The 22,401-nt window shown below is 59.7% G+C and overlaps 2 protein-coding genes across 2 annotated transcripts; both read right to left on the reverse strand.

The window, feature by feature from the left end:
• Window positions 1–350: 350 nt before the first annotated feature.
• LOC311164186 (chymotrypsin-like elastase family member 1) lies at window positions 351–2,282 on the reverse strand (the record flags this gene model as incomplete). The annotated part of the gene is made up of 8 exons (XM_084223532.1): window positions 351–368; window positions 487–636; window positions 718–863; window positions 1,274–1,410; window positions 1,495–1,620; window positions 1,870–1,970; window positions 2,065–2,147; window positions 2,240–2,282. 8 exons carry the CDS (start codon window positions 2,280–2,282, stop codon window positions 351–353), a joined length of 804 nt encoding a protein of 267 aa, XP_084079658.1.
• Window positions 2,283–3,992: 1,710 nt separating this feature from the next.
• Window positions 3,993–12,405, reverse strand: GALNT6 (polypeptide N-acetylgalactosaminyltransferase 6; the record flags this gene model as incomplete). Its single annotated transcript, XM_084223521.1, has 10 exons — window positions 3,993–4,106; window positions 4,226–4,378; window positions 4,488–4,589; window positions 5,721–5,852; window positions 7,373–7,573; window positions 7,674–7,791; window positions 8,733–8,967; window positions 9,076–9,225; window positions 10,967–11,139; window positions 11,918–12,405. The coding sequence occupies 10 exons, from the start codon at window positions 12,403–12,405 to the stop codon at window positions 3,993–3,995; spliced, it is 1,866 nt and encodes a 621-aa protein (XP_084079647.1).
• Between the last annotated feature and the right edge of the window lie 9,996 nt (window positions 12,406–22,401).

The raw sequence follows: 22,401 nt of genomic DNA on the forward strand, positions 1-22,401 counted from the left end.
GAGCGCTGTGTGTGGCCCCGCACTGCCAAGGGGCGATTGCCTTGGAGCCCGGGAAGGGGATTTGCGGCGTTTCCCCCTTTTCCGGCATCCCACAGACGTTGGTGGTGCCCGGAGCGCTCGGAGGCAGCTCCCGCTGCCCAGGGCTGTTCCCTGAGGAGTGAGGAGCAGGAGGAGGCGGGGAAGGGCCGCTGCGGGAGCGGGGCGGGCGCGGGACAAGGCAGCGCGGAGGCACAGAGACGGGAGGAGAGATTTTATTGAGGCCGGCTCGGCTGCGAGAAGCCCGGAGCGCGGCGGGGGACAGTGAGGGGATGGCCGTGGGCGAGGGGCAGCGAGCGCTCGTCCCGCTCGGCTCAGTTCTGGGCGATGACCTGGAAGGGAGGAAGGGCCGGGCTGAGGCTCGCGGGGCCGGGACCGGCGCAGCGGTGGCCCGAGAGCGCCGGGGCTGAGCCCGGCCCGGGCCGGCCCGGCTCGGCGCGGCCGCCTTACGCTGTTGATCCAGGAGACGTAGGCGGAGACGCGGGTGAACACGGTGGGTTTGCGGGCGACGTTGCAGCCCTGGCTGGACACGAAGCTGGTGACGCCGTGCACCTGGTACTGCCCGTTGACGGCGCAGTTCAGGGGACCGCCGGAATCGCCCTGCAGAGAGAGGAGCGGCGTGAGCCGGGGCTGCGGGGGGCGCCGGGCGCGGCGGGGGCAGCGCGGGGGCCGCGGGCGCACCTGGCAGCCGGAGCGCACGCCGTCGCCGCCGGCGCACACCATGGTGTTCTTGACGGTGGAGCCCCAGTAGGACGCGCTGGAGCAGATCTGGTAGTCCACGACGGGCAGGTAGGCCTGGAGCAGAACGCTGGACAGCTGCCCGTTGGCTGCGGGGAGCGGGCGCCGGTCAGCGCCGCCTCGGAGCCGCTGGAACGGCGCGGCCAAGGCAGAGCCCGCGGCCCCCGCCGAGACCCCCGGCCCCGTCCGTCCCCCCAGGCTCGGCACGGCCCCGTCCGTCCTCCCGAGGCTCGGCACGGCCGCGTCCGTCCGCCAGGCACGGCACGGCCCCGTCCGTCCCCCCGAGGCTCGGCACGGCCCCGTCCGTCCCCCCGAGGCTCGGCACGGCCCCGTCCGTCCCCCCAGGCTCGGCACGGCCCCGCCGGCGCCGGGCACCTGCGAGCCCCGAACGAAGCCCCGAGCGGAGCCTCCCGACGCCGTCACGGGCTGCGGGCGCTGCCGCGGCTGCCGGCGTTGGGCGGTCCCGGGCAATTTGGGGCGGGGGGAGCCCGTCACTCACTGCGGGTCAGGCCCCAGCCCGTGATGTAGCAGGGGTAGTTGTTGGGCAGGATGGTGCCCTCCCGGGGCAGCGCCGCCAGCTGCACGGCGCTGTTCAGGGTGGCCGAGGTGCTCAGGCGGAACAGGGCGATGTCGTAGCTGCCGGGGGAGGGAGAGGATGTTACAAGGACGCCCCCAAACCCCGGCCGGGCTCCCCCCAGATCCCCCTCCCGCGGGCGTTACCCCGCGGCCACGTTGTTGCTGTTCCAGTAGGGGTGCACGATGATCTTGCTGACGCCGAAGACCTGCTCGGTGCCGTCGTTGCTGTAGAGGTTGTGGTCGCCGGCCACCACACGGTAGTTCATGTTACTGGCGGCAAGGTGCAAAAGCCCTCGGTCAGCGCCGAGCTCCGGGCACCCCGAGCGTCAGCTGCTCCGGGAGGCTCCGAGCGGGGAGAGGACGCTGCCAGAGCAGCCCCGCGGAGGCCCTGCCTGAGGAGCCCCAAGCCCTCCGAGGGCGGCTGCTCTGGTGCTTGGGGCAGCCGGAATTTCTGCTGGGAAGGGCTTTTGGGGGAAAAGGAGCTTTGGCGAGGAGAAGGGGGGTGCCCGGGCCGCTCACTTGTTCACGCAGTGGGCGGCGGTCATCACCCAGTTCCTGTGGATGAGGGAGCCCCCGCAGGTGTGGTGCCAGCTGCCCCCGGAGTAATACTGCAGGGAGATCTGGGGAGGGGGCGAGACACGGCCCGGGGCTGAGCGCGGGCTCCCGGCGCGGGGAGAGCCCCAGGCCCGGCCGTGGCACGCCGGCAGGACCCACCTGGGAGGGCCAGGAGTGCGAGCGCGCCTCGGTGCCGCCGACCACCCGCTGCATGCCATCGAGACCCTGCTCGGAGCAGCGCCCTGCGGACAGAGGGACGGCGTGAGTGGCCCCGGGGTTGGGTGGAGGGGCCTTTCCGGGGGTGGCGAGGCCGAAGGCTGCGGGCGGGACTCACCGCACAGGGCGAGAGCGGCGAGGAGCACGAGCTGCAGCATCATGGTGGAGCGCTGTCCGCGGCGGGACCGAGGGCCGGCGCCGGGGTGGCTTTAACGGGGCCGCGGGAGGAGGCGCGGGAAGGGCAGCAGGTGCCGCGGCCCCAGCCGGCGGCCTTGGCCCCCGTGCCAAAGCACACACGGCGCCCGGGCAGCCCAGGGACACCCCGAGCGCCCCTCGGCGCTGCAGCCCAGGGAGACGCTGCCCTGCGCTGGCACCTCCTGTCCCCGTGTCCCCGAGCGGTGTCACCGCTGCATCCCGCTCTCTGCCCCAGGAGGCCTTGGCTGCAGCTCTGCATGACCTCGGTTCGTGGGATGGTTCCCAGGGCTTGATCCAACACCCGAATGGAGCCACACTGGCACCGGGATGGGGAAATGGAGGCACCAACGGGGCACGACCTTCAGCCCCTCCCCAAATCCCCGGTGCAGCCAGCGCTGGAGCAGGGCTGGGCTCAGCCTCCCTGGGGCCTGAGGCTGGGGCGGGAGGAAGCAGCAAAGGGGTTTGAAATAAACCCTGGAGTTTTGGCCAAAACTCTGTCATTTTTTCCCCTTGAACTCCAAATGGAAGTTGTTTTGGTGAGGAACACTGGGTCTCAAGGCCCAGGCCTTGGCATTTGGGATCACAGGGGTCATGGGGTCACCCAGATCAAAAGAAGTGATGGAAATAAAAAGCACCTGCTGCAGTTCTGTGTTTATTTCCAAGGAAAACATGAAACTTCCCAGGAACACAATTTCCAAGTAATTCCATGTTTGTTCTATCAGCACCAAGGGCACGTGGCGAGGGACAGTAGCAACGGCTCTGCCCCACACAGGGACACCCCAAGGCAAAGCTGAGCCCCCAGCCGTGGCACCAAGGACTGTAAACTCATTTTTGGGCTAAAAAGGGAATTTCTAGAACAAAAAGACTGAAAGATATTATGTGAGAGGAGTGTTGGGAGCTCAGAATGGCCAGAGACAGGATTTGTGTAAAATAAATCATCTCTTTATTTGAGGTTGAGTGTCTAGGACAGGTTCCCCCCCTCCTACCATGTCCAGGAGGATTTTTCCCCACCATAATTGTATGGCAACAAAAGTGGCAGCTACAGAAGTTGGGATAGGAAAAAAAATCTGGAACAAAGGAGTTGTGGCACCCAGGATCCTCGTCAGAAGGATTCTGTGGTGCCATTCAGGGAAACCTCCTCCTGCCTAGCAAAAGCAGAATCGCACCCAGGAATCATCATCATTCAATAATAACAATAATAAAACCAAGAATCTAACTTCCTCCCCCCTCCAAATCCAACGTGATTCCCAAGGCACAGATCCCAGCTTCTCCCATTGCCCGCCAGGGCCACCGCAAGCCCCGATCCCCCCTGGACGGGAGCAGCCCCACGGTCACCATCCTTATTCCCGCCCAGATTCCGCATCTGGGGAGGCGCACCCACGTTTTTAATGCCCGATACGAACTGCAGAGTCTCTGGCTGGAGCCGGCACGGAGAGGACGAGCAGCGGCTTCCGAGGAGCATCGGCAGGAGCGTCCCCGCCACCACCGCTGCGTTTCGGGGTCCCTGGGGTGCCCCCGGCAGAGCCCAGCTCCCAAAGGCACGGAATTCAGTTCAAGGCAACCATAAAATGCAGCATATTTAAGGCTTTCACCTCTTAAATTAAAGCGAACAAGGAAGTTTTTTGGATCCTGGTTTCCTGAGCGTGGCCGGGGCCGGCCGGGGGCTCCGCTCCCTTTTAGGTGAAGGACCAGAGCTGGTGCGGGTCCGTGAGGTCGCAGGGAACCAGCGCCGGGTGCTTCCCCCGGGCCGTCAAACACATCCCCGAGGCCAAGTTCTTGATCAGCCGGTTCTGCCGAGAAACAACCCAAGCGATCCGTGAGCCAGCGCGGGGTGTGACCGAGGGGAAACAGCCCCGGAGGGGCAGCACCGTGCCCCGGGGCGATTCCCGGGACAGAGGGGACTCCTCACCTGCGCCAGGTCCCACTCCTCGCTGGCGGGCACCCGGCCGGGCTTCCCTCGGAACTGGCACTCGCCCAGCTCGGCCGTGCCCGCCGCCCCGCGCAGGCACAGCTCCTTGCCGATGTTGTGGCGCAGCTCCCGCTGGCTCGTGTACTCAAAGTACTGCGGGAAGAGCCAGCGGGGCTGTCACTGCCGCGGCCCGGGAGCTGACCCCGGGGGAAAACCGGGGGGGGCAGAGGGGGAAATGATGGGGGTGGTTCGGGGGACCCACCTGGTTGCCCCCCAGCCCGTGGCAGGGGTACATGATGAGAGGTTTCCCGCCGTGGTTGTTCTCCCCAACGTCCAGGCAGCTCTTGGTGCCTTCGTTTTTTATCTGTGTGAGGGGAAGAGTTGGGAGGGGAAAAGAGGTGGTGATGGGAAAAGGAGAGGGGGGAAAAACGAGAGAGGGAAAGGGGGAAAAAGAGATTGGGGGGGGTAAGGGCAAGGAAAGGCCACGGGAACGGGGGTGAGGAGGGAAAGAGGGGGACAAAATGACGGGGTAGGGGGAAAAAGGGGCAGGAGTGAGGAAAAAGGCTGGGGGAGTGGAGGAAAGAAGGGCCCAGAGGAGCCGGGGTAGGAGCGGCTCGGGTTTGGCCGTGCAGGGCTCGGGGTTATCGCTGTGCAAACACAATCCCAGCAAGCAGCACTGGCTCCGGGTCCCGTGTCCTTTCCAGGACACGAGGAACGCTTGAGCCATCGCCTCCGGCACACGGAGCAAAGGGAAAGGCACCCGGGCGGAGGTTTCAGGAAATGAAGGTGAATTAAAAGCTGGATGGGAGCCAGCACCCAGCACTCGGCTGTCACCTGGCTGTCACCGGGCTGGGTGCTGGCTGTGCCAGCTGCTGTCACATCACCCTGGCTGAGGAGGGGCAGACTCAGGATCCAACACAGCCTGAGAGAAAGGGCTTTTCCAGCCTCAGGGAATTCCATCCTCAGGGATGGAGCTGGAGCCCCTCATCCTGCCTGCCCTCTGTTCCTCGGGGATGCAGCCAGAGCTCCGTGTCCTGCTGTCCCCAGCTCCCTCAGGGACGGAGCCAGCCCTCCACACCCTGCCTGTCTCCATTTCCCTGTGGATGGGTGGCTGGAGATGGGGTCCTGCCTCCCACCCGTGCCCAGACTCCCTCGGGATGGAGATGAAGCTCCCCATCCCATCCCCAGCTCCGTTTTTCCAGCCTTCCCTGTGCCAGGACAGTGTTTGGATCTCAAGAAAGGTTTCAGCTCTTTCCCCGAGTTTAACCCAAATCCACATCCCCACCGATTCCCCACCCCGGGACTCACCCCAAACCAGCTCTGCCGGATTCCAGCTCAGCCAGAGCCCAAACCGGCCCCGCCAGCTGGTGACAGATGAGGTGACAGACACAGTGAGCGGTGACAGGCACGGTGGCAGAGGTGGCAGCACCAGCTCCCCTCCTCGGTTCAGTGTAAAGCCCCCAGGCCCACATTCGGGCGCTGCCCCGGCACTCACCGCTCCATAGAACGCCGGGGTCAGGTCGGGCACGAACATCTCGGGGTAGACGTTCTGCAGGTACCAGGTGAAGTTCCTGCAGTGCAGCCGCTCCCGCAGCCTGCGCCGCTCTGTGATGTCACCAAACGTCTTCTAAAAAATGAAATCGGGTCGAAAATTAAATTAACTTCAGAAAACAGTAGGGGAAATCAAAAAAAAAACATTTCCAAGCTGGAGCTCAGAGCTGGGAGTCATCCCAGCTTTGTCATCATCCCTCATGGTGTGACCAGCACTGAGACAAGCTGGAGGGGGTCACCTGGCAGGTACCCACAGGCTCCACCAAGAGCTGGGAGATATTTTGGTGAAGAATAAGAAGTTTTGGTGTTGAAAAAAGAAAAGAATAAGTTTTGGTGTGCAGCATTCACATTCTCTGGACAGAGAGAGACATAATTCTCTCCCCCTGGAGAAGCACAGAGAAAAGAGGAAACAATTCTTAGCTCTACTTGCTGCTCCTGTTGTTTTGCACATGTGGAATGTGTTAGGAAGATTGTTTACCTGAAGTGATTTGTCAGCTGGATTCTACTGAGGATTGTTTTGGTTCCTTAGTCAATCACTCAAAGCTGTGTCCTGGCTGTCTCAGACAGTCATGAGTTTTGCTTTAGTATGTATCTTTTATATAGTATAGCATCTCTTTAATATAATATAGTATGATGTAATATAATATAGTTTTAATGAAGCAATTGTTCAGCCTTCTGAATCGATAGAGTCAGGTACCAGTTACTCCCTACATTGAGGGTGCCCTGCTTTACAATATTGATATTGAAAAAAAAAAAAAGGAATTAATAAACCCCAATGTTTTCCTACTCGGAAACATTCTGGCCAGAGGGGGAAAGAAAAAAAAAAGCTTTTGGCTATTTGTGTCCACCTGTCTGGTCTCCCACCTGCTCCTGCTGCTCAGGTGGAGCTCCCAGCAGGACCAGACCCCTGCTCCAGACTGCAAGGCAAGATGTATTCTATTACCATCTGTATGGCAGTTGGCTTTTGTCAAGTGGGCAGTTCTCCTTATCGCTTCCACAATCACTCCTCCCCCGGGAGGGGACATCTGCTGATAACAGGCTATGGAATGTCACTGCATGGCTGATAAGAGCTACAGCATCCCATTGGGAGATGTGAGCCCAGGGGGATGAGCCAAGCATTCCTACCCGGATAGAATCTGGAGATTCTGGAACACCAGCACGGCTTCTCCACTGGATTCCCAGAGGAGCAGCAGTTGCCTCTGCCCCTGGATCTCCAGAGGATTCTACACCCTTTCCTACAGGATCCCTGCTCCAGCAGAGCCACCCCTGGCACTGCAGGAGGGCTGAGCCACAATTCCAACGGGACTGCTGCCAGCACCCTGACCCACAGGGTGCCAGGCTGAGTTCTGACTCTGGCAGTGTTGTTCTAGTGCACTGCATTGTTTATTTTATCCTTTTATTTTCTTCCCTATTAAAGAACTGTTATTTCCTGCTCCCATATTTGTTCTCTGAGAGCCCTTAATTTAAATTTCTAGCAATTCAGAGGGGAGGGAGGGGGTTTGCATTTTCCATTTCAGGGGAGGCTCCTGCCTTCCTTAGCAGACTCTTGTCTTTCCAAACTGAGACCCCTCCCAGCAGAAGCAGCAGCCCCAGTACCTCTCTGGCCATCTGGGAGGCCTGCTGGTTGCGGCGGTAGAAGATCTCCTTGTAATCATCCATCCAGACCTCGGCCAGGCGCACCTGGTTCCGGGAGATCACCTGGGTGCCCTTGGGGAAGGTGTGGGGGCTCTTGGAGCGGAACACGTGGCCCACAACGGAGCAGGGGATGATCTCCACCTGTCCCCCGCACTGCCACACCTATGGGGAAGCCACACCTGAGGTGGGGGGGTCCAGCCCCCGGGCCCCCCAGCAGGGAGCTCCCTGGAGGTGCCGTCGGAGGGTGACCCCCCATCCTTACCCTGAAGGACATTTCCACATTCTCACCCCCCCAAATCTCCATCTGGTCGTCATAGGAGCCGATGTGCTCAAAGTAGGACCTGGAGATGGCAAAGAGGCCACCTGCGAAGGTTGGGGACCTGCAGGGGGCAAAGAAGGGGTAAAACACAAATAAAAGAGCAGAAATCTGAGTTTTGGGAAATCAGAGTCCCCCTCCATCCAGCTGTGGTGGCTTTGGGGGACAGGCTGGGCCTGGCTGCTGGGAGGGGACAGGGGTGACAGCATGACACAGAGGGGCCTCGCTGCCAGCTGGATTCAAAGTAAAAAGAGGATATTGTTAGCAAAAACCTGTCACCAAAAAGAGGAGGAGGTCAGAGCTCAGCACCCCAATCCCTCCTCCCGCTTCCCTAATCTTTTCCATCTGAGGCTGGAACAGAACCTCGCTTTTATTCAGGAAAAATAATAAATGCCAAGGATTCGCTGAGCTGCTGGAGACGAGGCGCTGCCGGGAGCCAAGAGACCGGCTGGAGGTGAAAGGGGCCTTTATTGGGACAGGAGCGTCGCCCAGGTGACCCGAGCACAAAGCCAGCCCCGCGGCTGGGGTGGGGCCAGGGCCGGGCGGGGTGTCCGGTGTCTCCCAGTGGGGGCACCGGGGACAGGTGGGAAAACCACCCAGGCTCTGTCTGCACATAAAACAGAGGGATAAGAAGAGGGATTTTGGCGCAGCCTGATCCACAGGTGACCTGTTCTGTGTGAGGGCACCTGGGCACCGAGGGTGAGAAGGTACAGACAGCAATTAAATCCGTGATGGGCGGCTCTGCCGGAGCAAGAGGCGGCTGGAGGGGATTCCAAGGTCTGTTTTGGCCCTGCGTTCCCAAGCCCCAAGGGAGGTTTGTCCTCCACCACTCCCCCAAGCCCTGACCGTGCTCGGGCTCAAACTCCTGACATCTCCCACACCAAAATCCCAGGGGAGAACCCTGCTGGGAAAGGGCAGCACCGCCCACTCAAACCCAAGGAGAACACCAATTTGTTACAAAAAAGAGCAAACCCAGCTGGATAAAGAGCCCCGTGCTGGGCTTACTTGATGGGGAAGGTCTCATCCTTCCTGCGCTGCCTCTCCCGCGCCGGAACCACCTCCCAGCCGAAAGTCAGGCTCCAGTCGAAATTGCCCCGGCTGTGCTGCTTCCCGTTCTGGACGGGCTTGGAGAACTCGAAGGTGTTGAGGTCGATGGTGGCGATGTCCGGGCTCACGACGGCCGTGGGCTCCTCGGCGATGCGCGACAGGAGCGGCTCCAGCCATCCATGGAAACACTCGCCTGGGACACGGGGCAGGGCTGGAGCGGGGCCGGCGCCACCCGCAGTGCCCGGGGGCACGCCCAGGTGTCACGGGGCGGTGTCACAGGGTGCCACGGGGGGACACTCACAGTGGGCATCCAGGAAGGTCAGCACCTCCCCGCTGGCCACGCTGGCCCCCAGCAGTCGTGCTGTGATGAGCCCCTTGCGCTCCCGCTGCCGCACCACGCGCACGATCTGCAGCTGCTCCACGTAGCGATCCAGCTCCTCCTTCAGGTACTCTGGGGGTGGGAAGAGCATCTGGAGCCATCAGAGAAGCAGGTGCCAGTCCCTGCATCCCACCAGCCCATCCTGCTACCCCCATCCCATCGATCCCATCCTATGCCATCCAATAAATCCCATTCCAAATCCCATCTCTCCCATCAATACCATCAATCCCAACCCCATCCCATCCCCTGCTGCTCGGACCCTGCAGTTGGGTTTGGGTTCAGGGACGCCTGAGCCTTTGCCCCAAACCTAAGTGAATTTTTGGCTAAAGAAAATGAGTTTTATAAGGGTCTAACCCTCTCCTATCTAATCCCTCTCTGGAGAGGGACTAGGGGTTAACAGGGTGGGTGAGGAGGTAACATCCCTGTGCGTGAAGTTTCACCAGGACCAAGTTGTTCCTGAGGGAAGGGGTCACCAGAGGAACCCGGGATTTCTTGGCAGATGCAGCCGAGCCAGGAGCTGGAAATGGCCAGGTGGGAGCTGGGACCCCGAGAAAAGTGTCCTGGGAAGGGGTCCCGAGTCCAACCCATGTCCAGCCACAGTGGGAGTCAAGCTCTGGGGCAGCAAAGCCCTGAGGTGCCACAAGGCTCCTGCTCCTCAGGAGCCCGTGGGTGGAAAAGGAGAATTTATCTGGGACAAGGGCAGAGTCCGCCCCTCCCAGTGCCCCGACACTGAACCCAGCCTTAATTAGCTCTGGGTGCTAATTAACGAGGATTACAGCTGGCTGAGGGTGGAGGTTTGTGGTGTACCTGGATTGTCCCCAGGGCAGGGATAACAGCGGTGCTGGGGAAGGGAAAATCCCACGGGTGGATGTGAAGAGGGGAGCGGCTGCTGGGAGATCCCAGGATGCTGGAATGGCTCAGAGCTGCTGCTCCCAGGCTTGGAAAGGGGCTTGGCATTCCTTGCATCCTGCTCATCCCACATCCTGCCATGGATCCTGCCTCCCTCTGGCCCCCGAATCCTCTCACAGCTCCCTGTGGCTCCTGCATCCCTCTCGCTCCCACATCCCACCACAGCTTGTCCTTCCTCCCTCTGGCATCCACATCCCACAGGGCTCCTGCTTTCCACCAGGGCTCCTGCACCTGTCTGACCCACATCCCACCATGCTCCCTGCACCCCTCTGACCCACATCCCACCATGCTCCCTGCACCCCTCTGACCCACATCCCACCATGGTCCCTGCAACCCCTCTGACCCACATCCCATCATGGTCCCTGCATCCCTCTGACCCACATCCCACCATGGTGCCTGCACCCCTCTGACCCACATCCCACTGTGCTCCCTGCATCCCTCTGACCCCACATCCCACCACAACTCCTGCATCCCTCTGACCCACACCCCTCTGACCCACACCCCACCATGCTCCCTGCATCCCTCTAACCCACACTCCACTGTGCTTCCTGCGCCCCTCTGACCCCACATCCACCATAACTCCTGCACCATTCTGGCCCCACATCCCATCACAAACCCTGCACCCCTCTGACCCACATCCCATCACAACTGCACACATCCCACCGTGCTCCCTGCATCCTTCTGACCCCACATCCCTCTGACCCACATCCCACCATGCTCCCTGCATCCTTCTGACCCACATCCCTCTGATCCTACATCCCACCATGCTCCCTGCATCCTTCTGACCCCACATCCCTCTGACCCACATCCCACCATGCTCCCTGCATCCTTCTGACCCCACATCCCTCTGACCCACATCCCACCGTGCTCCCTGCACCCCTCTGACCCCGTGTCCCCCACCCACCGTCCGTGCTGGCATCGTCCACCAGGATGACCTCGCGGAGCAGGCGGGCTGGGGACGAGTGCAGGACGCTGTAGACTGTGCGGAGCAGGGTGGACCAGGCCTCGTTGTGGAACACGATGACCACGCTGGTGGTGGGCAGGGGAGGGCAGCGCTTGAACTTCTGATCGATGCACCTGGGGGACAGAATGGGAGGGTGAAGAGGGAGGCACGACTGGAGTGACCCCCGATATCCCCCCCACCAAACCCCACAGCTGCGGGGGAGCAACTTGGGCCCCTTTGGACTCGTCTCTGCTTTGATTCCCATTGATTTTGGTTGAGTGAGTCCCATTGCCGGCCTCCGTGTCCCCCCTTTGTCACCGCCACACCTGCTAAGCACGGATAATCGCCTGCCAGCGCAGGGGGCTGGATTCCTCCATCCCTTTCAAGGCTTTTTCCATCCCGAATTCCCCCCATGTCTCCCCCGTCCCACCCCTCCGCGCGGGGCCCGCTTTAATCCGGCAGCCCCTGGCCGAAGGCAGGCGGGGAAATCTCTGGAGTTTCCCTCTTTCCCTCCCCCCGACCCCAGCGGGGTCCGAGGCTGTTCCACTCGGCTAAGAAAAGAAAAAGTCTGACCGCTGGAGCCGCTGGAATAAAGGAGGGAGAGGAGGGAAAGGCGGGGAGGCGGCGGAGCCACCAAGCAGGTACGGGGAGACACAAAGAGCCTGCTGCCCCTAAACCCGCCCCCAAAGCGCCAAAATTAGAGAGAAATAATACTAAATAAATTATGGGGTTTTTTTAGCTCTGTCTCCATTCAATGTCTCCATTCACCCACCCAGTGCTGGGTGACACCCTGGCCCCAATCTGCTGTAATTTTCCCTACAATTTAAGGGAGTAAGGGGCCAGGTGGAAGGGAGTTAGGGGCCGTTTTAAAGCCAGTGAGTGGCCCCGGGGGGTTTCGGGCCCGGCTCTCACTCGGGGGGGCGGCTGTCGGGGCCCAGCGCACGCTGCAGGGAGATGCGGTCGCTGGCGAAGGCGTTGAAGCAATGCTTCTCATAGCCTCGCTCCTTCTCCTTCGTCTCCTCTGGAGTCCAGCGATCCTTCTTGAAGGCTTTTCCGTCGGCCCCGGGGCTGGCGGGGTCCTGGGGGGGCCTCTCCATCAGCGGCCGCAGCTCGGCCGCGGTGTAGACGCCGGGCAGGCAGGAGCGGCCGCTGGGCAGCGGCTCCGGCGGCGGCTCCGGGGCCCCGATCTGCAGCCGCGGCATCGAGTCCCGCAGGTCCCGCACGGCGCCCAGCATCAGGTCCAGCACCTGGTCCTTGCCCTGCACGATGTTCCGCAGCCACGGCTCCTCGCCCGGCTCCTTGCTGCCCGCGTCCTTCTGGAGGATGAAGAGGAAGAGGACGAAGACGGCGCCCGCCAAGGCCACCTTCAAGGTGCTGTAGCGGCGGCGGAACAGCCTCATTTTGGGGTTTTGGGGCGTTTTTGGAGGGTTCAGGAGTGTGGGGGCTCCAGGTGCATCACGATGTCCTGTTTTGCTCCAGTGACCTGTGGGGGAAGGAGAAAAACCTGCAGTGAATTCCCGGGCTGGGTGCATCCCCTTGGTGTCAAAATAGAAATACTGCACTGAAGATATAATATATTGTATTTAAAATAGATCGTATTGTACCTAAAATAGAATATATAATTATGATCAGCTCATGCAATAGTTCTGTTAACGACCTTAAAGATCACCTAGTCCAACCCCCTGCCACGGGCAGGGAGCCTCCCACTAGACCAGGTTAATAACAAATAATAACATAATAATACAATAGCAAAATATTATATTAATATATCGACAGAGTAAAGTAATATTAGTAGGATATTAATATATCAATATTGTAATACAATGTTAGTAATATATTAATATGGCAATGTAATGTTAGCAATATATTAATATAAAGTTTGGCACAAGCAACACCTGTAAAATTCATTCTCCTCCAGCCCTTCCAGCCCCTAAATCCATCCCGAAATTAAAACACCAGGAAAAGCGCAGGTTAAAAAATGCCGGAGGATGTGCCACCCCCCTCACCCACCACGCACGAGACCCCCCCAAAAGTTTCTTCCGGGACTGATCCGGAGGCTGCAGCCTGCCCCCGCCACCACCCCTCGCACGCCCAAGTTAAAACAGAGCCCAAAATTGGCCAAAATGTTTTTGGCCGCTGGGAAAAAAAGCCTTTTCCTGGGCATTTTCCTGCCTGCGAAGGAAAGCTCGAGCAGACCGTGCAGCGCTCCGGGTTCGGCGGAGCTGGAGCAGCAGGTTCGGTGTTTGGTGTCCGGGGCCGTGTCCAGTGCCACGGCCACCGGGAGCTCGGCGCCAGCTCCCGAATTTGCCCCGGGATCCGCCGAAGGCTCTGAGCTTTCCACCACCCCCAAACTTCCCGCGGCTCCTCTTTGTGAGCCGCGGCCGCCGGAGCATGGACGAGCCCGGCGGGATCCATTCACCGCCATCTCCTCCTCCTCCTCCTCCTCCACTTCGGGGTCCCCCCCCCTTCCCTCGGTTCCTTTTTCCCCTTTTCTTTTCATTCTCTCGGGAATGGGGCGGGGAAGGGCACCTGCCACAACTTCAAGGGCGAGGAAGTTTGGGCTGGGGAGGAGGAGGAGGGTCCCGGGGTCCCCGCTTTGAGCGCCGCAGGAACAAAGTTGGACCACGCTTCGCTGCCAAGAGCGCCCGGCCCCATCCAGCGCGGAAAAGCAGAATCGGGGAAAAAACATCCATCCCCTGGTGCTCCCTGCCATTGCCTCGGAATTTCTGCCCGAGGCTGAGCGAAGGTGCCCCCGCTCCACTCGTGCCCCCGAGGTTTTCATTGCACGGCGCTGCCCTACAGCGAGGGGGAGGGAAAAAAACCGGATTTTGGGGAAAAAAACCCCATTTCCATCAACCCCGCCACTGTCTGAGGCTCCTTCCTGCCACGTTGCTAATGAAGCTCGTTAGGTGTCGGTGCTAATTAACACCAGAGGGACACTCAGGTGTGCTGGGGGCGGCACAGGTTGTTCACAACAAGAGCTGCTGCTCCCAGGGGGCCCCAACCCCTTCCTAAAAAGGTCCAAAAAGCCAAACACAAATAAAAATTTCCCCTCTGAAAGACCGGGGTGGATTTGGCACAGAGCTCCAGTGTGAGCCCCTGGTGCACCTGCACCTTCCGCTACCTGCCCTGCAAACTCCCAGGTGGATTCTGCTCCATCCCATCCCGAAAATCCCATATTGCCACGGGGCTGGCCCTGCGCCCTGAAAAACAACATCAAAATGACCCGGGAGAGCCGACTGGGGTGAAAAAGGGGGAAGAAAGGGGAAAAAAAGTGGGGGGGGGGGGGGGGGGGGGAAGAAAGAGGAAGAAAAGGGGGGAAAAGGTGGGGGGGAAGGGTTCGGTGGGAATTCCAGGAGCATCCCCTGTGATGTGGGAGGGAGAGATGGTGGGAAGAGGCGGAAACAGAGATACACTCGTGGAGGAAATAAAGGGAAATAAATAAAATCCAAGCGAATTGTCACCGTCACTGCCTCAGGTGAGGCGGCCACCGGCTCCACGTGGCAGCGAGCCACGATGTCACCGGGAGGGGCAGGGACTGGGAAGTTGGGGTGGTGCGGGATTGATCCCAGCGGGATTGCTCCCGGCGGGATTCAGTTCCAGTGGGAGGAACTGCGTGTGCTGGGGAGGGCGAGGGCTGGGCGCTTACAGGGGTCAGGATCCTGGCGGGCTCCCCCGTGCAGGTGGGATGAGCCCAGGGGGTCCTGGAGCTGCTCCCGGGGTGTGGGATGGGAGCACCCGGAGATGGGGGGCACACGCCCCGTGCGAGGGTCTCTGCCCCGCCGGGGGCCCTGGGCTGCCCCGTGGGGGCGATGGGGGCCGGGTCCTCCCAGCGCCCTGCCCAGAACCGCCACAGCCCCTGGAGCTGCTCCGGGGGTTCTGTCCGGACCCCCCGCCCTGGGGGGCTCCATCCCAGGACCACCTGAACCCCCTTGCACGGAGGGGCCTCTGCACCGGGACCCCCGAGCACCCAACCCCCGGGAGGGCCCCTCACCAGGACCACCCTGCTCCCCCTTCCCCCGGGCCGAGGGATCCTCACCGGGATCCTCCCGTCTCCCTTACGTGAGGGGGGTCCGCACCAGGACCTCCTGACCCCCTTACTGTGGGGGGGGGGCGGGTCCACACCGGGACCACCGGACCCCCTCCCCGAGGGCAAAGCCTTCACACCAGGACTTCCAGACCCCCTTACCGTGGTGGGGGGCTCCGCACCGGGACCACCGGGATCCCCGGACCCCCTCCCCCGGGGCAAAGACTTCGCACCAGGACCCCAGACCCCCTTTCCTCAGAGAGGGGCGCCGCACCACGACCCCCGGGACCACCGGACCTCCTTTCCCTGGGCGAGGACTGCCAACCGGGGCCCCGGGCCCCTCTTCCCCGGCAGGAGCTCGGCACTGGGACCCTGTCGGAGCAGAGGGGGGCTCAGCAGCGGGACCCCCGTCTCGTCCCCTCCCCTCTCACCGGCTCCACAGCGGCTGCGGGGCCGCAGGTGCGTCCGGGTGGGGCGGGGCCACCTGTCCCCGCCTCCCGGGCAGGTGCACGGGCGGGGCCGCCGCGGTCCTAAAGCCGCCCGGCCCGGGAAATAACGCCGGGTCCTAAAGCCGCCCGGCCCGGGAAATAACGCCGGGTCCTGAAGGTGCCCGCCAGGGAAAACGCTGGGTCCTGGAGCAGCCCGCCCGTCCCGGGAATAACGCCCGGTCCTGGAACCACCGGGGTGCTGTGCTGGGGCCAGTAAGGGACTGGCACTGGAGGCACTGGGAGCCACAGGGTAGCACCTCATGTGTACTGGGAACCAGTAAGGAACTGACACTGGGGACACTGGGGACCAGTAAGGGACTGGTATTGGGGACACTGGGAGCCACAGGGTAGCACCTCACGTGTACTGGGAACCAGTAAGGAACTGACACTGGGGACACTGGGGACCAGTAAGGGACTGGCACTGGGGGCACTGAGAGCCACAGGGTAGGACCCCACGTGTACTGGGAACCAGTAAGGGACTGGCACTGGGGACACTGGGGACCAGTAAGGAACTGACACTGGGGACACTGGGGACCAGTAAGGAACTGACACTGGGGACACTGGGGACCAGTAAGGGACTGGCACTGGGGGCACTGAGAGCCACAGGGTAGGACCCCACGTGTACTGGGAACCAGTAAGGAACTGACACTGGGGACACTGGGGACCAGTAAGGGACTGGTATTGGGGACACTGGGAGCCACAGGGTAGCACCTCACGTGTACTGGGAACCAGTAAGGGATTGGAGCTGGGGACACTGGGAGCTGCACGGGTAGGACCCCAGGGGTACTGGGGATACTGGGAACAGCGTGGTAGGACCACACCTGTACTGGGGAGCAGTAAGGGACTGGCACTGGGGACACTGGGACCCGCACGGGGAGGACCCCACGCGTACTGGGAACCAGTAAATGACGGACACTGGGGCCCGGTAAGGGACCGGCGCTGGACGCTCTGGGGGCCGCGGGGATTGATGGAGGTGCCAAGGTCGTGGTTCCAGGTGTGCTGGGACCAGTAAGCGCCCGGCACTGGGAGAAGCAGGATGGCCACGGGGAAAGCCCCGGGGGGACGGGCTCCAACACTCAGCCCAGGCTTTTCCTTTGGCTCCAGGGCTGTGCGGGGGATTTGGGAGATTTGAGCCGGAGCAGAGCGAGGATTAATCGGGGTTATTGGGATATGAGCGGGAATGTTAACTGGCCTACAGGGGATGAGGTGTCCGGGGCACAAACACCCCTCAGCCCCAAATTAAAGCGCTAATGAGCTGGAATAAAGTGTGAGGGGAAACTGAGGCACGGATTGGAGCCAACCTTCGGTCCCCACGAGACCCCGGGGCCTCCATCGCCCTCCCCGGGGCTTTTCCGAGCTCGCTTCGAATCCGTCGCTCTCGCCCCTTTCGTTTCCTGCTTCGGAGGTTTCGCTCTTCGCTCACAAGGCGAAGGGGAAATTCCCACCCCGAAATTTGCTGCTGCTCGACTTTCTGGACCCGCCGCTCTCAGCTCGGCGTCACCGCGGCCACCGGGCAGGGCCAGCACCGTCCCCACCACGGTAAGTCACTTTTGGGGGAAAGAGAAGGATTTTGGGGTCCGCGGTGGGGATGGGATTTTGGGTGCCCCGTTCCCCCCCACCCCGCCGGGCTCTGCCCCTCGGAGCCGCTCTGCCAACCCCGCAAACGGGAGTTTTGTGCTCCCGAATTGCTGCTTTTAATTGCAATTTGGGAGAGGAGAGGCTGTTTTGGGACATAAAAAATCTCCTGCAGCTTCATCCCGGTGGCACCGAGACCCGAAGAACCCTGGCCGGGCTGGAATGAAATCCATAACAAAATCCAAATGAAATCTAAATAACAATCCAATAACAAAATCTTCCCAGGCTTGTTAGGGACAGGCGGCTCGGTGTCACACTCCAATTAATAATTAATTGGTGTCTTTATAGACAACTCTCAGACAAAACAAAACTTGAATTCGAGATGGAGTCGGCTGCCTTGGGAGTGGGGTGAAAAATGTTTGCTTTTACGGTTTTCAGGAGGAGAGGACCCCAAAGAGCCCAAACTGGGGTGAAGGTACCCCTCGGTGCGGGGCGAGCACCGCAATTCCCTGCGCTGGGAGCAAACCTTACCATTGCCTCGGAGGTTTTCCTGGCTCCAAGCGCATTTCCTTCGGGATTTCTGCCCTTCATCCCTCCCGGGGAATCCACAGCGTCGGAGGCAGCTCCATCCAGCCCTCCAGCCAAACCCCTAATTTGGGCCAGAGCTTAAATTTAACTCCGAGCTGAAACTTGCTGCTGAGCGGCAGCAAACCTGGAGGAGCTGACAGGAAGCCAGGCTGATTTGCATATTTATGCTAATTAAGATCGCGCGAACCTTTCAGATCCCCTTTGCAGATGGTTTGCAGATTTGTGCCCAGCTTTGGGTTTATTTATTATCTTTTTGCCCGGTAATAATTGGTGCAAGATGGGAAAACTGGGAAGTTTAATCCATAATACAGCTGTTAAAGAGGGGACAAATGTGGGGAACGCAGTTTTCCTCCATAATGGCAATATTTGGTTAATTGATGCTGGGTGGTGCTTCCTGGGGTATTTTTGGGAGGGGAAGGGGCTGAGCAGCTCAAAAAAGGGAATTGTGTCCCCACCCATGGACATCATTCCTTGGATGAGTTTGTTCTTGGGAGTTTTTTGCTCTCATGCCCAAAAAATTCGATCATTTGGTACTGAGTAGAAAACACAACTTTTTCCAGGTAGATCTTTTTACTAAACTGGATTTTTCTGTTGTTTGGAGCTCGTGGAAGCTGTGGGGGAGAGGTGGAAAAGCCCAGCTTGGCTCCTCTTAGGAAGAAACTCTTCCCTTTTTTTTTTTCCCTAAATTGTGAGAGAACTGGGAAAGCTTCTCTCTGTGCAATCCCACACACCTGCAGCCCCTGATCCTCCCCACCCCGGCAGCTCCTCCTGCCCTGGGATCACACAGGTACCAGTGGATGGTTATTAACATGATTATTAATATGATGATTATTGCTGTTCCCAGGTGTTCATCCCCTCTCCTGCCCCCTGCCCAGGTGTGATGGAGATGCAGGAGGTGTTGCTGCAGCTCTGGGGGGAGGTGGCCCGGCTGCAGGAGCTGTGCTCGGAGCAGGGGCGGCTCCTCCGGAGGCTGAGGGCCAGGAAGGGACCGGCGCTGGGTGAGTGGGACCTGCGGGGTGCCCAGACTGCTCATCTGGGTCGTTCCCACCTTTATCCCGGCAGGGCCGTTCCCACCTCGGTGCCTCAGGAGTTCCTCTGGTGAGGTGGAGGGGCTTGGAGCAGGGACGTGCCCTGAGCCCATCGTGCCTCTGGGTGCTGCTGCTCAGGGACGCTCCTGGTCCTGGGACCGTGACCTGGAGAGGGTGGGAGCAGGGCTGGGGAGGATTGCAGCCCAGACAACACCCAGAAACTCTCTGCTTTTCCAAGGATTCCCCATGTCTGTACTCTCCTCTCCCCCCCAAACACTCACAGCCCTCCCACGGGGTCTGGCACCGTTTTCCCAACCCTCAAATGGGAATTTTGTGGCCGGGAGGGGTTGGTTTGGACAAAGCTGTGCTGGAAAACTGCAGCCTCCCTGCCCGGGGGCTCCCTCCTCTCCATCCATGTCCTTCCAGGACTTAAACCAAAGCCTTTCCTGGATGAACCTGGAGTTTGGGAGCTTGGGGATGTCCCTGAGGGAGCTGATGGTCCCCCACCCCTCAGCCCCCCCCGGCTGTCCTCAGTGTCCTTTCTCTGGCGGCCCTGGCTCCAGAGGGGACAGGTGAGCTCTGCCAGACCAGGGCTTCCCCAAACCAAACAGGAGAACAGAGCAATGGAAAGAGAGAGAAACCCCTCTGAATTCCCAGGAATGACCCCTCTGCCTCCCTCTCTCCCAAAGACATCCCGGTGTCGCTGCCTGTCCAGTGCACAGAGGACGTGGGGACAGGGGACGGCCAAAGGTCACCTGAGAGCTGCCACAACCACCCAGGAGCTTCGACATCCTCCACACCCCCCCTGGAGGGCTCTGCTTGTCCCATGGGACAGCCCCAGGCCACCCACAGGCTCCCCCCGACCCCGGGGCACGGCGCAGGAGCCGCAGGTCCTGACAGCTCCGAGGGGGACAAGGGGGCAGTGCCCGCCCGGAGGAGAACCTGGATCCTCCCGCTCCCCTGGGAAGGAGGGAGAGTTCCCTGCAGCCCTCGGGAGCTGGAGACACTAAATCCAGGGCCTGGGGACTCCTTCCCAAATCTTCTGGATCTCTACGAAGCCCCGGAAGCGCTTGAGAGGGAAGAGGCTGCCAAGGATGCGGCTCTGGTGGAGATCCGAGGGCCTGTGAAGGTAACGGGGGGAATTTGGTCCGAGGCACCAGGGACCCTTCACCCTCCTCTCCACCAGCCCTGGACACATGGGAAGTGTGGCAGAGTGGGGTTATTTCCTTGAAAAGTCTCTGGGCACTCAGTTTTCTGGTTCCCAGGGGATTTGGGGGCAGGAAAGCCCCTGAGGTCTGGGTGTCCAGCCAGGACATCCCTCCCGTGATCCTCACGGAGGCTTTGCGGATCCCTTGGAGGAGTCAGCTGGGGAAAAGTTCTCTCAACCTCCTTTGAATCTTCCAGTTAAACAGCTCTAAAGTATTTCCTTCATTCTCTCTGATCTCCACCCCCCAAAACACAATTCCAAATAATTCCAAACTATTCCTGTCATTCTGGAAGGATTTCTAAAGTCCTCCCTGAGCTCTGAACCTTCACCCCAGTCCTGGCCTTCCCACCCAGGGTTCCTGGGATGCCAAACCCATTTTCTTTCATTCCTTTCCCCAAATGAAACCCTTAAAAATTCTTTAATGGCTTCAGGGGCTGGGTATTCCTGGGGATAACTCTGATTTTGGGCTGGATTTCAGAGGGAGTTCTTGAAGGAGAAGGGGGAAGTGGGGCTGTGTCTGTTTGGGGCCCCATCAGCGCTCAGATGACGATGGCACAGGGACAGGTGACAAATGTGCTCCAGTTTGCTGCCCAAAGCAGATTTTTCTCCTGGTTTGGCCTGTAGGAAGTGCTGGGGGAGGCTCAGGAGCCCCACGGACCCAGGATTGTCCGGTGGGATTTATGGGATGGGGCGGGGGGCAGCTCGAGCTCCCCCGAGCACCAGCCCAGCCCTTTTGGGTGGGGTCAGGCTCTGGGGGCTGGCCCAGGGGGTTCCTCTGTCCCAAAATCCCCCTTTTCCTCACAGACCTGCTGGACTCCGGGCTGGGTGCTGGAGGAGGGCACGCTCTGCCCCGGCGCTGAGGCTGCCCCGGGCTGTGAGCTGTGCCAGGAGATTCTGCCCTCGGAGGCAGCGGGACACGCCGAGTGCCTGAGCCACCTGCTGCTCCACCTGGAGTAGGACTCGTCCTCCCGGTGGGAAATGCATGGATTTGCACCCTGAGCCACAGGACAGACTGCACATTTCAACAGGACAGACTGCATATTTCCACAGGACAGACTCTGGACATTTCCACAGGACAGACCTTGGACATTTCCCATTTCCACAGGACAGACTCTGGACATTTCCCATTTCCACGGGACAGACTCTGGACATTTCCCATTTCCACGGGACAGACTCTGGACATTTCAACAGGACAGACTCTGGACATTTCCCATTTCCACAGGACAGACTCTGGACATTTCCCATTTCCACGGGACAGACTCTGGACATTTCAACAGGACAGACTCTGGACATTTCCCATTTCAACAGGACAGACTCTGGACATTTCCCATTTCAACAGGACAGACTCTGGACATTTCCCATTTCCATGGGACAGATTCTGGACATTTCCCATTTCCACAGGACAGACTCTGCCCATTTCCACAGGACAGAATCTGGACATTTCCCATTTCCACAGCGCAGAATTTGGACATTTCCAGACTCTGGACATTTCCATTTCCATGGGACGGACTCTGGACATTTCCATGGGACGGACTCTGGACATTTCCACAGGACAGACTCTGGACATTTCCCATTTCCATGGGACAGATTCTGGACATTTCAACAGGACAGACTCTGGACATTTCCCATTTCCACGGGACAGATTCTGAACATTTCCCATTTCCATGGGAGAGATTCTGGGCATTTCCAAGTTGGGCTCAGTGGCCTCGGGGGGCTCCTCCAGCCCTGGGGCTGATGAGGATTCTGGGCTCCTGCTGCTGGTTTGGACTGGGAGCAGTTTCCACGTTCCCTGTCCTTCTCCATTCTCCTGGGAATGTGGTCCCAGCTTTGGATCACCCTGGGTGTTTTGGGTTATTGATCTCTGTGGGTATTGAAGCCGATCCCATCCTGGGGTCTGGAGGTGTGAGGGGGAGCTGCAATGCCCGGGCAAAGGGAATTCCTCAAAATTTGCCTTTGAGTGGAAATGAATCTTCCATGAACAGTTAGGGATGCTTGGGAAGGCATGTTGGCTTTTTCTGGGAGTTTGGAAGGCTGGGTGGGAGAAGCTCAAGGTTTTTGGGGTCACTAAGAATTATTTTAATTCATTAACAGGAATTTGAGTGTTTTATAGCATTTCCATCAGTGGTATGTTTCCAATGCGTTTCCCAAAATGGGGAAACTGAGGCACAAAGCATCGGCTTCCAATCCCTCTTTTCCTTTGGAAAAATCTCATCTCAGGCTTTTCTGTTTTGTACATTTCTCCCAAAGTGGATTTGGCATCTCCTGTTTGAGGAAACTTGTGTTGAAATGAAGAGCCAGGTTCTCCTCCAACTCCAGGGATTGGGAAGAGCTGGGATCTCCAGCTCCAGCATCTCCTCTTTGGCAGCACAGAAAAGCCAGGAGTGAAGTTTCTCCCCCAAAACAGAGCCACGTTAAAGGATTTACTTATGACAAACTTCTGTGCGTCCCCAGGGTCCCTGGAGCCATTTCCCAAGAGAAATCCC

The sequence above is a fragment of the Fringilla coelebs genome (assembly GCF_963513975.1).
Source record: "Fringilla coelebs genome assembly, chromosome: 30".
NCBI classification, from domain to species: Eukaryota; Metazoa; Chordata; class Aves; order Passeriformes; family Fringillidae; genus Fringilla; species Fringilla coelebs.